This window comes from Notamacropus eugenii, chromosome 2, assembly GCF_028372415.1.
Source record: "Notamacropus eugenii isolate mMacEug1 chromosome 2, mMacEug1.pri_v2, whole genome shotgun sequence".
Classification (NCBI taxonomy): Eukaryota; Metazoa; Chordata; class Mammalia; order Diprotodontia; family Macropodidae; genus Notamacropus; species Notamacropus eugenii.
Genome location: NC_092873.1, coordinates 383,881,220 through 383,898,231, shown reverse-complemented (window position 1 = coordinate 383,898,231; position 17,012 = coordinate 383,881,220). Strand labels below are relative to the sequence as shown.

Genomic DNA, 17,012 nt, shown 5'->3' with positions numbered 1-17,012 from the left:
AGAAAGTGGAAGAGGCCCAAGGGAACTTTGGAAAGTATTTCTGCACTGGCAAGTGGGAATGGGCATTAAGTAGGCAGAGCTATAACTAGGCAGTCATGTGCCCTGGGTAAGTTCAATTACTGTGGGATGAAGGGAAGTATGGCCTGGCTTAGGAGAATACTTAAGAATGGAGAAAATGGTATAGGGAGAACCATAGGGTACCAAAGGCACCTTGATCTCAATTGTCTGCAAGAAGAGACGGAAATTCCTCTGGGGACTTAAAATCCCAGATAGTCTACTCCAGGTCACAGTAATGCCAGAAAAGGGGGCAGCCTATCTCTCACAGAGTTCAGCCCAGGTCCTTGCAGTGTAACCAGTAATCTCCAATTCCTTCAATATAATTATTTGTATATTGTATTTCTTCATTAGAATGTAAGCTCCTTTAGGGCAGGAGTCTTGTTTGCCTTTTTTTATATCTTCTGTGCTTACCACAGTACCTGGAACATAGTAACCCTTTCATAAATGCTTGTTTGACTAACTGGGAGGAGATGAGGGATGAGAAGTGGCAAATAGGGGTAGGTGGTCTTTGGGAGAGGGGTGCTATAGGACCATCACCCTAGTGGGTGCAGTGATTAATCAGGGGCCATCACTGGAGGACTATGAGACAGTAAGTTAGTCAAAAAGCATGGATTAAATACATGACTAACAGACACAGGCATATGAGGATGGAAGACTATTGGAAGCAGCAGGGGAGAAAGTGTTTCCTGGATGTCACTGCCCCAGGACAAAATCGTGGTCACCTTGCCCTAGTTAAATCTCTGTATAGCAGATTTTTCTTTTCTTTTTTTTGATCATCTCCTAAGTGGTCCTTGGGTTGAAAAGCTTTTGAACCACTGCTCTTGTAGTATGAACCATAGGATAAGAATGAAAAGGCCTAACTCCTAGTCCTTTTTCCACATTCACATCACTTTGAGTAAGTCATTTAAACTTCTTTGTGCCTCAGTGTTCCAATCTGTCAAAGGGGAATTAATAGAATTTGCCCTGCCTACCCCAAAGGGTTGTACCACAACAGCATCTGGTGATATAATGTATGTGAAAGTGCTGAACAAACACAAGACAGAGAGAGAAGAACTGGTAAGGGAAAAGCTTGAGGGGGCTGGAAAACTGGAAGGGAGAACCTATAATCAAGGGGGAACATACACTGGGGAGACTGGGATTTGGGCTCCTCACCAAGCACAGTGACGAGAGACTTGGCAGTGCGCACAGGCATGGTGAAGATGGAGCAGGTGTACTCGCCCTCATCTGCCAGGGCCACCTTGCTGATACTGATGGTCAGTTCGTTGGGGGTGGAGCGCACCAGCTGGATCCTATTGTCTCGAAGTGCTAGGGAAAAACAGGACAGTTGGAAGCCATGTCCTCTATTCCACCCCCACCCCCTTCTCAAATTGTACTCCTAGCACTTTCCACGCCTATTTTCCTTTCCTAGTGTCTTCTCATCACTGGGAGGAAAGGTGAGAATGGGGAAGGGAAGGTGTTGCCCTTGATCTATTTTTTTTTAAGGAGTCTTCAGTTTCCTTTCTAGGACTAAGAGATAAATGATGGTTTGAAAATTATTCAAGCAAAGGCTGAAACCAAAAGTCAGGATGAACTTGATGGGATCTTGTTCAATTTTTGATTCCTGAGCAGACCCTGGAAAACCAACCTAATACTTTTCAGGGTCTTCTAGAGTGAGGGCACTCCAGAACCATACTTGTCCATGCATATTGGCTATTCCAGGTCAGACTTAAAATCCTAAAGCTTCTCCAGAATGAGAATAGAAGGTGTTCTTAAAAAAAAAAAAAATTAAAAAAAACTACTGGATCACTTTTGTTTAGGAGTCCCCAGAAATGGCTTACTCCATTTCTCTTCCCCTCTGATCACTAAAAATCACATTCTATCCCCACCTTACCCAAGGGCATGATGAACTAGAAGATAGTACCTCTCTTCTCCCCAAAGTAGAGAGTCTGCTGAGCAGGGTTCGACCACTGTAGGGATGAGGAATCAGGGTCTTTCACTTGGCACTTCAGTTGTACAGTATCACCAGCCACTACTGTCATATCATATGTCCAGGGCTGACTTTCTGTAGGAGCAAAGTAGGATCAGTTTTCTGTACATAACAATGACCCTCAGTTTTGGGGGGCTAGTGCACAACCCTCTTTCCTCTCTCCTCTCCCTCCTGCGGACATCACTCCACAATCTATTTCTTTTTCTCTCTCTAGGACAATGAGAATGATGGAAATTAAAGGTATGGAAGAGAAAGATATTTCCTTGTTCTCTTCTCTAGATACAAAGAGAGAGCTTTGTGAGGGAGGTATATTCACTGATTTCCTCAAACTGTCAATTTGGGTCTCTCAATACTAACTAACACTGACTCCCTAGATCTCATTACTGACTTTTTGACCTCCTCCTTCCCACTCCCTAGAGCACTGAAGCCTTGGCCTCCTACTACTGTATTGACTTCTGCAATACTTTTTCTTCCTTACCCCACAGTATGGAACCCTAAAGCATCAATTCCCTGCATTTGCTACAGAACTGATTTTATTTAAACCCAGAATGATGGAGAAGAGAGATGAGAATAGGCATTTATATAGTACCTATTTTGTGCCAGGCACTGTACAAATATTATCTCATTTGATCTTCACATCAACATTGAGAGGTAAGTGGTGTCATTATCAACAGATAAGAAAACTGAGGCAAATAGTGCAAGTGACTTGCCCAGGGTCACACAGATAGTCTGAGACCAATTTGAACTCAGGTGTGTCACCTAGCTGCCTTAGGACAATGAATTAGTTTAACCCAACATTGCTCTACCCTGACCAGGTTCCTACATTAAATCCCTTAAGAATCTCTTCCTCTTCCCTCGACCTTTTCCCCTCTTTTCTCACTTAACAGTGACCATTTCAGAAATGATCCTGGATTTAATAGCTTTAGCCTCTCACTGGCATTGCATCCCTGCTGTGTTACTCATACCAACTAGTCTTCTTTCATCCTACACTTGCATCAGGAGCTCTCCTGACAAGAGGGGAAGGAACTCAGATTTGAGAACCAAGTACACTCTTTTATTTCCCATACTGTCCAATAGTTCTTAGTTCCCAGGCCAAGTTTCTGTCCAGCTTTCTGCTGGCTTTTATCTTGGACCTTTCTCCATTAGGAAACAAGGAATTTCAGCTAGAAGGGAAGTAATTTAGTCCAACATCCTCATTTGACAGACTATGTAACCAAGTCTCAGAGAGGATGACTGATTTTCTTAGCATTTCACAGCAAGTTAATGGCAAGGCAATGACTAGAACTCAGGTCAGTAGCCCTGAGCTCAGGGCTTTTTTTATTAGATCATTGTAGCACATACACATAACACACCCACACGTAGCAGGCAGCATTGGAACCCTGAAAATTAGATAGTTACATTTTATTGAATGAACTGGCTGAGAAGAAGTTATAAGTCTCAAATGCCCCAAGTTCATCACTTCCAAATTACAAGTGCTGTTACCTAGTAATAATTCCCCAACTTTTGAATATTAGTTCTTCAATCCTTGGTTTCTCTGGAAGAAATCTCTCTGGGATGTGGTTTTGTGAGATTTAAAACACCCTCAACATATCCTCCCTTGGAATTCTTTCCTTTACAGCAGAGGTGTCAAACACACAGACAGCAGGCAGCCAGCAACACTCCAGAGAGTTGCCTGAGCTAGATTAAAATGTAATTGGGAAATATTTAACAAAATACAAAAAAATATAATATAAAGCATAGAAAAGATATTTTGAAACTGAGTCAAAATGCAGCCTGCAGAGATCTTTATGTATGGATGTGTGGCCCCTAATTCTATTTGAGTTTGACACCATTGTTTTCAAGAGGAGAAAAGTTAGGGGTATAGAAGCCTTTTGTATTGGAGTAATAGGAAGAGAGAGAAAAAGTGGAGAAAACAGTGGCAAAAATTGTGGCACAGGATGTTCAATGTCAGGGGATCAAAGTCCTGGAAACAGGAAAATAGTGGAACAATGAGTTGGAGGGCTCGGACAAAGTGGGTGAAAAGGTGAGCGAAGGAACAGGAAGGATACTGAGAAAAATTGGTGTGGGCCTGGGCAGAGCCTGAATGTGACTTTACTGCCTATGTAGTTGGGGTCAATAGAGCCTTCAAAGCTAAGGAACTCATGTGGTGGGGATAGGAATTTTTTTCTTTTTTTATTGTTATTAGGGGAAAGGAATTTCAAATGCTTAAATCTTACTGCCACTGAATCATCTCTACCAGAGATGACTCCTAGACATAATCTGCCTCTAGGGTGGTGTCTGACCTTTCAGTGTGAAGAGGAAGAGGCAGTTGAATCATAATGAAGGGGCAAATTCCTTAAGATATCAAATGAGAGAGAATCCTTTATGGAATTTTGGAAGGACAAGTAGAGTCCCACTATGAGATGGTAAGGTAGCAAATTACATAAGGAGGTGATTTTTTATCATAGGCTCTTAGATTGTAAGAGTTTCAAGGAACCTCATAAATCACTTAATTCAAAACAAGGCCTTGAGTAACTTGCCCAAGGACTTAAAGTTAGTTTATTGTATAATGGAAATTAGAAACCAATTTTCCTGACTCCAAAATCAAATTTACTTTCACTTCATCACTTAAAAACAACAAATCAGAGATTCTCTGGGTTCTAAAGGACTTCAGAAGTCACCTAGACCAAGCCCTAGTGGAAGAAGAATTCTTGACAGCATTCCTAAAAAATAGTCATCCAGCCTTTACTTGAAGACTTTCACTGATGGGGAGCTAATTACTCCCACGCCCCAAGTCTGTCTCACTTCTGCACATTTCTCAATCTTAGGAAGTTTTATTAATGACCATCTTAAAATGTGGTGCCCAGAAGAGGACACAATATTCAAGATGTGCTCTGATTAGGGCTCATTGCCAGGTATACCCAATGCAGACACAGCCTGATTATGATATCCATCATTCTGGACACTAATTCAGGCTAAGAGCTTTTTATTCACTCTGTTGACTCATAGTGACCTTGAATTCCATTAAAACCCTAGAACCCCTCTCCCCCACCCTGTCCAAAGAGGTACTGTAATGGATCTTCATCTCTCCCATCATGCACTTCTGCAACTGAATTTTTGAACCCAGGTACGACTTTGTATTTATCTATGCTACATTTTATTTGTCACAGGCACCAAGTTCTGAATCCAAGATTAAGATCTCTATTTGCTCCACTCTGATACCTGCATTACCTCCCCCTTTACCCTCAACCTTCTTTTCCTAACCCATATTTAAATTTTCAGTGCCCTAGGCAATTTTATAATCCTATAAGTTCCAGTAGTGGTTGTTGTTCAGGCACAATTCTGCCTTGGTAGGGGAGAGTTTTCTTATTGGTGATGTCCTATGTGATAGAAATACAAGTTAGGTCATACAGAAATGTTTGTGCCTTCGATCGTCTCTGATTTGGCCAGTTTTCATTTGTTGGTTGACGGTTTGTTTGGACCAGACCTGAGATTTCATAGAGGGCTGCCTAGGATGCTGAGAAGTTGATTGATATTGGTTCCACCATGGCCAGGTACAAGCCAGGGACTTGAATCCAGCCTGGTTAGACCTTTGCTGGACCCTTTCTCTGTGAGCCAACCTATGAGCTGTCCCTCCCAGCTTTCTGTCATCCGCATTCCCGGCAGGCATGTCATCCTCATGCCTTCATCTGAGTCACTGATAAAAAAAAGTGAAAAACAATACTGGGGCAGCTCTACAGATCCTTGAGGTCCACCAGTAGAGACCTCTCTCCAAACTGACATCTTAGATCATTATCCTTTTATGAACCTGACAGCCTCGTGCTCACAGGGCAACTGCGTGGTTAGTGAGGACATTGTAGATGGTTCTTTTCTTAAGCACTCTAGTCTTCCAAGAGACTCCGGGTAGGGAGATGAGGATGGGGAGGGTGAGGAAAAGGAAAGAAGCTGTACTCCAGCTTCTGGTCCTTCAGTTGCTGAGAACAGCCAATCATCTGCAAGACCTTCAGTGAGATCATCAGTCGCTAGGCAGATTCTGGCAGCCCTGCCTTGGCAGTTCCCGCCAAATTGGGTTTGGGAGTGGGGGGGATGAGGGAGTATTGAGGAAGGTAGGGAAGTGGAGCAGGAAGGGAAGGGGTAGAGAGAGAAAAGAGAGGGAGGAAGGGGAAGGTGGATAGGGTGGGAAGAAAGGGAGTTAGGGAGGGAAGGAAGATGCTTGAGGGAGATTGCAGAAGGGATTTGAAGAGAAGGGGCGGGGAAGAAATGGGAAGTGAGAGGGGGGAGGGGAGAGAGGGGAAGGGAAAGTGGGGCCATGGAGCAGAAGGAAAAGAAGAGACATGGCAGGGATAAAGGGAGGCAGAAGTGACAGGAAATGAGGTGAGAGAAAAGGTGGCAGAACAGGGACTTAGAAGTAGGGGGAGAAAAGGAAGACATGGGCTAGGAAGGGAAGGAATGGTAAAAAAGAGAAAGGAGAAAGAGAGGGTGAAATACAGGGAGGGAGGTGTGGAGAGTGAGAGTGAGTTAGGCAAGGACCTGGGTCCTCCCTACCCCCAATAAGAATTCTTTGTCCTAAAGCACCCTGGAGTGGATCATTTGCCCTGTCCTTAAAGCCACCCAAGGAAAGGATTATATAGAAAAATGGGATGAAGGATGAGTAGGAGAGAACAGGTCATGGGAGTGGTGCAGGCTAGAAAGAAAAGTAAAAAACGTTCTGGGGGTCAAACATGGGGATCACAGAAGGAAAATGAGATAGGAAAGAGTCAGGGTCAAAGGGACAGGTGAGGAGGGAAGCAAGGGGGAAAGGACAAGAGATTAGGGGATAGTTTAGCTAGTTAGTGGAAAGGAAAGCCAACCTGAAGCCCTGGCTCACTTCTTGGAACAGAGGAATGGAGGAAGCAGAAAGAAGTTGGTGAGTATCTGGATTTGAAATATTTTCCCATTTTATTTTGCATTCTTTAAGGACATAGTACTTGGGACCAACTAAATCTGCCTAAAGGGTCAGGATGGTATAAAAAAATCTACAGTCATCCCAACATCTGTTTTATGAGACACGAAGGCAATAGATTCCCCACTTGTTCAGTCTGGAAGTGGTGCTGGAGGGTGATTTCGGGGCAATATGAATGTGTTTGATGAGCATGAGTAAGGGAGCTGCTGAAGAATTGGCTTGGCTTGGGGAATTCTTGATGCCCAGGTCCTTGTTTTGAACACTTAGGAGACACAGGCTGCATCCAAGAATAACTATATAAAAGGTAAGCATGGTTATAACCTTCTGATTAAGTTCAGATTTCTTAACCTGACATTGAAGACTATAGTCTATTGTTATACCGCCTTTTTGGCTTTAACTCAATATTCTCCCCAGCTACTCTTTCCCACCAATACTGTATGTTCTAGCCAAGATAAACTGCTTGATATCCTCTTTTCACATCTCATGTTTTCCCATCTCCATTTGATTAGAATGACTCTTCCCTCCACACCCTGCCTCCCCACTCCCCCCAACTCCCATCTCTTCCTGTTGAAATTCTACAGGCTCAGAGTAAATGCTACCTCTTCCAGGAATCTGCCCCTAATCTGACATCCCTATCCACTCCCAAATGCCTTGCATATAGTTGGCACACATAAAAAAAGTGCTTGCTGAATTGAATTATGTTAGGTTTTTATTTTTTAATAAGCTCATAGAATCATTACATAGGGCAACTAGGCAGTATAGTGGATAGCCTCCCTGCTCCCTGGAGCAGGGAGGACTTGAATTCAAATGTGATTTAGACACTAATTAACTGTATGACCCTGGGCAAGTCACTTAACCCTGTTTGCTCAGTTTCCTCATCTATAAAATAAGCTGGAGAAGAAAGTAAAAAACCACTCCAGTATCTTTGCCAAGAAAACCCCAAATGGGTTCACAAAGAATAGGACACAAGTGGAACCACTGAATAACAAACAACCAAATCTGATTTAGTATTCTTATCCCTGGTAATCTGGACCCCTCATGTTATAGATGATGCAGATAATAAAGCCCAGAGAGTTTAAGTGACATGCTTACTAAGGTCACACAGGTAGTAAGTAGCAAAGTTGGGATTTTCTACCATACCAGAGCACTGAGCCCATTTCTTATCCATTTCCCTGCTTTTTTTTTTTTTAATCTCTGACCCTACACCCTATCACTCTTTTCACTGGAATATAGTGAAATTATTAGTGTGTCACATTCCTTACATTGTAAATGGGCTGTGTCCTACAATAATAATAACTCACAATTACATATGACAAGGATTATGAAGCACTAGCTACACAACACCCCCCATGAAGTTGGCAGTACAAGTGTTACTGACTCCATTTCACAAATGAGAAACCTGACCTTCAGGGGTGAACTCAATTGCTTCTGGTCATACTGCTTGTGCATGTCAGATTCATTCAGTAAGCATTTATTACGCACCTAGTGTCTTTTGGTCACAACAAGGATTTGAACCCAAGTCTCCAGACGTTAAGCTCACGGCTTTTTTCCATTATACTACCCGATCTTTTTGTACTTCTCCTATGTTTGTTACATAGTAGATACTTCATAAAAAATTGCTGAATTAAAGCCAATAAATAGCAGGATTTTGTGACTAAATAAAACAGCATAATCTTGGCTATTTGAAATATACATTTTTTGATAACCATTTATGTGTGTAGCAAGACCTTGATTATTAAATGAGATATTAATAAAGTGCTTAGCACAGGGCCTGCCACTTACATAAATTATATTATATAAATGCTAGCTATTATTGTTATTGCTAATATGATTTCACCAAAGTAGGAAGTTTCCCATTTAGAAGGTCCCTAGAGGGAGCTACATCTTTAATTTAATATTTTTTGCCTGGGGCACTAAAAGGTTAACCGGCTTACTCACACTGCTAATGCACGTGTTAGAAGTAGCACTTGGACCCAGGTTTTCTAGACTCCAAGGTCAGCTTTTTATTCACTTAGCCTCACTGTCTTTTAGAGAAAATATTTAATTCCAGGCTTGTTTTCTCCAGCATGTTCCTCCCCCCTACTTCCTCAAGAAATGAAAATTCATTTTAATATTAATTTAAGCAAGTCATAATTAGAAAGGTGAATCTTCAGCAAAGCAAAAACAAAGCCCATAGTGCATTCTAGAGTCAAGTATAAATTAACTCTTGAACTTTATGTAGGATATGGATGGATATCGATGATATTAAGCACCAACAACAGGCTGGAATTTGTGCTGGGATATAGAGTGGACTATATTCTCTTTAATCAGCTGGATTTATTCTCCTCTCACCTCCTCTTTTCATGTTGTATCCACCTCTTTCTCTTCCCTTTCCACTTTTTTTTCCTGCTTATCTGATCTGTCCTCCCTCTCCTATTCTATGTCTTAACTCCTGGTTGTCTCCTTTATGTACTAAGTGAGTTAAGAATACAGTGCTGTGCAGATTCTTTAAAAAAAAGAAAAAAAGGCCAAAAACCTGACAGCTGTGATATTTATTGGCTCAGGAGGGGATGGTCTAGGTCTGCTCTTGGTGTGCATGAAGTATTTTAAGCAACTGTGAGATTTGTTTTGAAGGAAAATGTTTGTCCATTTTCTAAGAGGATCGGGGACATCATGAGTGAATTGGATGCAAGTGAGGGAGGGTTGCCCAAACCCATCAGCTTCACTCTCTCTTCTAGAGTCACTGAAGTTCAATGGTAGGACAAATCTGTACAACGGCGGGTACAGTGGAGAATATGGGGCAGGCAAGAGCACAATGTACCTGCAAAATTTTTCTAACTTAACATCTCCTACAACCCCCTAGTAACCACCTGTCTGTGCTGTGTTGCTTAAGACACACACACACACACACGCATGCTGGTCTGGCTCTCTTTCTCCTAGTTTCATGACAGTCATTCTGGACTTTACTCTGAACTGAGGGCTCCCCACATCTCCAGCTGCTTTTACTGCCCTCTTCTGGTAGGGGATTGTCAGAGCTCTTTATATCACTAGGGAATGGATCTTTCAGAATGACCGCATTGCCAAGAATTGGGAGGGACCACAAAGAATCCACTTCTACAACCTGCCTGACAAAGTGACTATCCACCCTGTTATTTCTGAGCTCCCCCTTGAATATCTCTAGTGAACAGGAACTCACTGTCTTCCGAGGTAGGGTATTCCCCTCTGGAATAATTCTAGTTGTAAATCTGCCTCTCTGCAAGTTCCATTCATTGCTCCTAATGCGACCCTGTGCAGTCATGCGGAACAAGCTAATTCCTTTTCACTATGATAGCCCTTCCAATGCGTGAAGACAGTTATCATGTCCCTACATTGTCTCTTCTTCAGGCTAAACATCCTTTTAACTAGTTCTCCTATGACATGAACTTGAGGCCTTTCACCATTCTACTCGTCTTTCTCTACATACTCTCCAGATAATCAATGTTCTTCCTAAAATGCAGTGTTCAGAATAATAATAACAATCGTACCTGACATTTATAGCATAAACATAAGGCAGTTAGGTGGCATAGTGTTGGGCCTAAAGTCAGGAAGACCTGAGTTCAAATCTGGCCTCAGACACTAGCTGCATGACCCTGTGCAAGTCACTTAACCCTGTTTGCCTCAGTTTCCTCATCTGTAAAATAAGCTGGAGAAGGACATGGCAAAACACTCCAGTATCTTTGCCAAGAAAACCCTAGATGGGGTCATGAAGGATCAGAATGAATGCCCTTAAAACTAGTACTTTAAGGTTGTCGGAGCACTTTGCAAATATTTCATTTGATCTTCACAACAACCCTGGAAGGTAAGTGCTAGTATTATCCCCCTTTTATAGGTGAGGAAACTGAGGCAGACAAAGGTGACTTGACTAGCCAAGGGTCACATAGCTAGTGTTTCAGGCAGAATTGGAATGCAGAGCTTCCTGACTCCCAGGTTCAGTTTTCTGTCTACTGGGCCACCTGGCTGGCTAATATAATATGGCTGTTGTTCTTCCACTCTTGTCCAACTCTTCATGGTCCCATTTGGGGTTTTCTTGGCAAAAATATTGTAGTGGTTTGTCACTTCTTCTCCAGCTCATTTTACAGATGAGGAAACTGAGGCAAATGGGGTTAACTGACTTGTCCAGGGTCACACAACTAGTATATGTCCGAGAACAGATTTAAGCTTGGGGAGATGAGACTTCTTGACTCCAGGCCCAACATTCTGTGCACTATGGCACCACCTAGTTGCCCAGTGCCAATTAGCTGTCATTTGACTAAGGTTGAGTACAGAGGGTTTATTACCTCGTTAGTCCTGAATACTAGTGCTTTAGTTTTTGTGTCTGCCATATCCTGTTGTTGATTCATATTCAGCATGTGGTCTACTCAGACTCCCAGATCCTTTTTAGGCAACATGAATGCTTAGATGTGCCTCCCTCATCTTATATTTGAGAAGTGGATTTCTGGAACCTAAGAATAATACTTTACACTTTTCTTATTACATTTGATTTTCTTAGATTGCTCAGTGCTTTAGCCTGGAGTGGTGGGGAAAGGGGCTTGTACTCATTGTGTTACACTTTTGTGCGCACCATGCCCAGGAACTGTGAACAGATCTTGAGCTTCAGGCCAACTGGAACATATTCCACTTGTAAACATCCTTTGGCCTGGAAAGGCCTTATTTTTATATGTGCTTGTTGACATCCCATCATCCTTAAAAGCCCGGCTGAATTATTACCTCTTTGAAGCCGTCTCTGACTGGAAATAATCTTTGCCCCATATTTTCTGATAGCATGTTATACTCTCCTATATCCTTTATTATAGTCTAATCTGCATCATATTTATCCTTGTACTCTCGTTCAATTATAAACTTTTGGAGGGTTAAGGGCTGTTCTTCTTATCTTTGAATCTCCTCTTTTCTTACCCTACCTTAACACAACGCAAAACACATAAGAGTTAACATATGTGTGCTGAATAAATACTTCACACACGCTGAAGAACCCTAGAAAGGTAAGGATCCTTAATTAAAGAAGGAACAAAATTCTCCGTTTTAAAAATCATCATATTACAGCGAAAACTAAAAGGTTTAATGCTGTCTTGTGGTTAGCCCTTTGTTCCCCAGGGGGCCTCTTAATTACCGGTTTATTTCGTTAGGGGTTCTTGCCTTTTTTAGGGTTCTTATAAAGGGCAGAGTCGCTCTTATAGTAGCTCTGCTGATTTCTCCCCGACTGATTGTTCAGATGAAAGGGTCGTGAGGTGGTTGCCAGAGGTGGTAACTAGCATTACGGTCTCTTGATTATGCTGACACGCTCCTTTAAACCATATAGAGGCACCATCAGATTTTCACTTAAAGGTAGAGCTAATAATTTGTTTTAGATATGTTTTAAATGTATTTCACCAGGAAGGTCATTGGAGAGTGCCAATATAATCATTGCTTTCTTAGCTGTTGCACTCCTCCTCAACTCTCTCCCTCTCTTTCTCTCTCTTCACCGCTCCCCTGGGGGGGGATAATGGGCCTCCCTATCTCTCCCTGACTGGAATTGCAGCTGTCACTCAAGGGCTTAATGCCCCTGCAGATCATCACAGAAGCTTCGACCCACTCTGTTTCATATTTGGGCTTGGTTTGCTTGGCACCTTCCTCCCCCATTCCGGGGGGCTCAACACTTTGGTGCTAGACAACCAATTGGCTCTAACTCTACTTAAGTTCGGACTCACAAGCTTAAGGGATTCACTAACTTGAGCTTTTACCAGTAGAAGAGGGTTCCAGGCATGTATCACCACATTTAGTACTTTTTCTCTTTTTTAGGATCATAATGCTTTTGCATTATGCTTAAGGCCATGCTCAGGAACAGTGTACCTCTATGTGGTAGTAGGATCATAAATCTAAGGCCATCAGAAGCCATTTAGTCTACCCTCCCTAATTTTACAGATGAAGAAACTGAGGTCCAGGGAGGTTTAAATGATTTGCTCAAGGTCATATGTGAACTTCAGAGACAGGCTTGAGCTCAGAATATTTAACTGTAGAGCCAGACCTCTCCATTGAACCATTTAGAAGGGAACTATGCTCTCTCTCTCTCTCCCTCTCCCTCCCTCCCTCTCCCTCTCCCTCTCTCTCTCTCCCTCCCTCCCTCTCCCTCTCTCCTTCTCCCTCTCCCTCTCTCCCTCTCCCTCTCCCTCTCTCCCTCTCCCTCTCTCCCTGTCCCCCACCCCCCCTCCCATAATTACAAGTTTGCCACGGTAGTACTTGATCAAATAGCCCCACTAACACTATTCATGGAGAGAATCAGGTTAACTGAGTAATGTTGGATGCTGCTGATGTCAATGATGATGATGATGAAGGTGATGGTGATGATGATTCAGCATTTCTCAGCACCTTATTAAGTAAATCTTCTACTTGTTATTCCTCATGATTACCCTGACAGGTGGGTGAGCAGTATTATCTCCAAAGAAGAAAAGTGATGGGGGCTGAAGCTGAGAATAGAGAAGGGGCCCTTCTTTTAGATCTGACTCCCCCACTGTGCCTAGTACTGTCTTAGATGCTCCCTGACTAAATGATCTCATCCTCTTTCCTGACCTCAACTTCTTAAGATACTTCCAGATCTCGAGGTGAGAAAAGTGGGCATGCAAAAATCAGGACTAGGACTAATCCTCACATCTTTTATAGTCTTTTGCTTATTCTCTGAATCAAGCTTCTTTTTGCCTTCTGCTTTTCTTTGTACACCTCCTGTCAACATCTTTGGGAGATAGGGTCCAACTTATTCTCTGCCTTATTCTGCAAGCACTGATTGAGGAGATTATTGGTAGATTGATAAGAATGAGACAATCCTCAGCAATCAGGGTGGCCTGAGCTACCTTTAAGGATGACAGGTTGGTATAATGGAAAAGACATAAGATTAGGAGTCAATAGGCTTCTACTTTTGGATAGATTATATACATACATACATTATCTGTCTATCTTATCTATCTAGAGATCACCTGGAGAAAAATTACTTAAGAAGTTTGGATTTCCATTTCCTCCTCTATAAAATGAGGGGATTGAACTGGATAGTCTCTAATGTTCCTATCAGCTCTAAATCTACTAACCTATGAACTGTCTGGGCCAGGGGATTTCCATATACATAAAATGGTCTGTAACTACTGTATGAGTGTTATCACCATATACTGTTTTATAAATCTTCCCCCAGCAGGGCTTAGTGCCAAAATCATCCCTTTCTTCTAATCTCTTTCCTCTATTTCCTTATCTTATCTCTTTCCTCCATTTCCAGGTATCCCAGACATTTAGTTCCCCAAAGGAAAAACCAGGTCCAAATGAAGAGAGAGTCATTTTGCCATCTGGGATATTCTGTCTTTCCACTTGCATTTCCTTCCATTCATGTTTTCCCTTGGGGATATGCTTCTCTTCTCTCATAGGCAGCAGGATCTCCTAAAGGATCTCCTTATTTCAGCTCAGATGCACTTCAGCTCACACACATTTCAACATGGTCATGCTTCAGTTGCCAGCCTCCCTGACCCAAGGTCCCTTCTCTCTGCTCCCCTTTCTAACTGCGATGCTAACATCTTCCTCCTTTTTGTTTCCTTCACCTTCTTTACACTGTTAAATGCTCCCTGGATCTCTCTCCCTAGTTTTGTTTATAGTTTTCTCTCTGGCTGCGAAGACTCTCTGGGGCCCGAAGTTCTACTCTCCCTCCTCCCTGCTTCTGGGAGGTGCAGGTGTCTAAAAAGGTAGCTGGTAAATAGGGGTGGTGATTTTTAGTACCTCTTGGTTAAGCTCTGGGTTTGCTCCTTGCCCTGAGCCTGGCATAGCATAGAGTCCCATAAGCCTCTAGGTTTGTTCCAGCCTCCCTATTCTGGGCTTTTAGCAATCTAGTAAAAACAGACTAGCTGAATGATGCCTACCTTCCTCATTCCAGAAACCACAAATAATTTTTATCTCTAAGAGTATAGAACTTTAATCCTTAATTTGGACCTGGAATTCCCCCAGTCTCTCAGAGAGAGGTCTTCCTAACCATTATAAATCTGAATCAGGCAAGGTTTTCTGGGATCCCTCCAGAATTGACTATTCTATACTGGAACACATCATATTCCCAGGTTGTCCTAGAACCAGAACAAGGGAATAACGAAGGGGAAGGAAATAAACATCTATTTAGCACCTACTATATGTGCCAGGCACTGTGCTAAGTATTTTTTAAACACTATTATTCCTGGAACTAGGAAATAAGATATACAGGCAATGGGGTATAGCAATCTATCTTACCCTACAGGAAAATAGAAGGGAAGGAGATAAGGGGGGAGGGAGAACGATAGAATGAGGGCAGCTTGGAGTACAGGGCAATCAGAATACATGATGTACTGGGGTGGGGGAGGGAAGAGATGGGGAGAAAATTTGAAATTCAAAGTCAATGCTGAAAACTGAAAATAAATAAAGTAAAAAAAAATTATTCCATCTGATCCTTACAAAACCTTGCAAGACAAGTACAATTATCCCCATTTTAAAGTTGAAGAAACTGAGGCAAACAGTTAAGCGACTTGTGCATGATCACACAGCTAGTAAGTGTTTAAGACCACATTTGAACTCAGGTCTTCCACCCTGTAGGCTCAACACTATCCATTATGCAACCAGCTGCCTCTAGTGTTTACCTAATATTTTAACATTCTTGTGTCATATCATCAGATAGTTGCCAGTGCGCCAAGAACAAAATAACAGAATCTCAGCATTACAAGGGGACCTCATAGGCCAGCTAATTATTCTACTTTTGAAAAGACCTAATGGTTACGATTTTTCTTTCAAGTTTTAAACCAAACTCTGTCATGATGCAACTTCCTCCTATAGAATATAATTTACATTCCAATCTTACAAATCATCTTTTCCCCTTGACCGTTAGTCTCACTCACCTTCAGCAGATCTTTGAAAATAAATCCTTTTGTTCCTCTACTGCAGAGGTTTCAGAGCTCCCCTGTAGACTTATTTCATTTACTCCCCTCTCCTTTTCTGAGCCCTGCTCTCCTCCATTCTCTGTGATCATCTTTTAATTCAGTTCAATTCAAAAACTGTTTATAAGTGCCTAATCTACATTTTTAGTAAGAGTGGGGAGGAGTTTTCTCACCAAATATTCCCCACGTCAGTGAAATAATAGGTATTTTTCTTTGCCTCACCTTTCAATACATTAAGGTACTTTGCTACCTTAGATATAAGTTTTGCATTATTGTTGTCGAGTCATTTTCAGCCATGTCCAACTCTTTGTGACCCTATTTGGGTTTTCTTGACAAAGCCACCAGAGTGGTTTGCCATTTCCTTCTGCAGCACATTTTACAGATGAAGAAACCAAGTTAAATAGTGTTAAGTGACTTGCCCATGATCGCACAGCTAGTAATTGTCTGAGGCCAGAATTGAACTCAGGAAGATGAGTCTTTCTGACTCAAAGCCCAGCACTCCATCCACTATCCCAAAGTTGAGGATTACAAATATGAAATTTGGTAGTGGTTCTGTACTCTAAAACTTTACAATCTAAGAGATACGACCTGCACAGAACTCTAATAACATTAGAATGTAACTGCAAAGGAAAGGTTCCTACATAATTCTAGGGAAAATTTGAGGAGAGATCATTTCTACCTGGGAGTAGAAAGGAGTCTCATGGAGGAAGTAGAAGTTGAGTAAAAACTGGAAAGAAAGGAAGGATTTCCATAGGTAGATTTGCTGGTGGAATTTACTACAGGAATCTGAGGACAATGTAAACAAAGGCACCAAAAGGAGAAGGCAGAATGAAGGCAAAATGAAATTGCGGGGAGCAAAAGTCTGACTGGATGAGAACATAGAGTATGTAAAGAGGAGTACTCTGAAATAAGTCTCAAGGAGTGGGTTGGAGCCAGATTATGGAGGGCTCATGAGTTTTTACTTTGTTCCAAAGGCAAATGGAAAGAGATTACTTAGGCAACGGTGTGAAGTATGGTTCAGAGTGGGGAGAGACTGGAGGCAGGAGGCAGGGAGACCAGAAGCCTATTTGCAGTAGGCCAAAGTGAGAGGTAATGAAAACCTGGACTGGGGGGAGGCAGTGGGAGTAATAGAGGGAGAATCTTCCAGATA

The 17,012-nt window shown here is 42.2% G+C and overlaps 1 protein-coding gene across 2 annotated transcripts in view; it reads right to left on the bottom strand.

The window, feature by feature from the left end:
* CADM3 (cell adhesion molecule 3) overlaps window positions 1-17,012 on the bottom strand; it is a 39,202-nt gene that overhangs the window by 8,556 nt on the left and 13,634 nt on the right. For both annotated transcript variants that reach the window (XM_072647348.1, XM_072647349.1), the window contains exons 2-3: window positions 1,958-2,098; window positions 1,210-1,362 (exon numbers count right to left, since the gene is read on the bottom strand). In XM_072647348.1, the coding sequence (XP_072503449.1) occupies window positions 1,210-1,362; window positions 1,958-2,098 (294 nt within the window). The remainder of the gene's footprint in view (window positions 1-1,209; window positions 1,363-1,957; window positions 2,099-17,012) is intronic.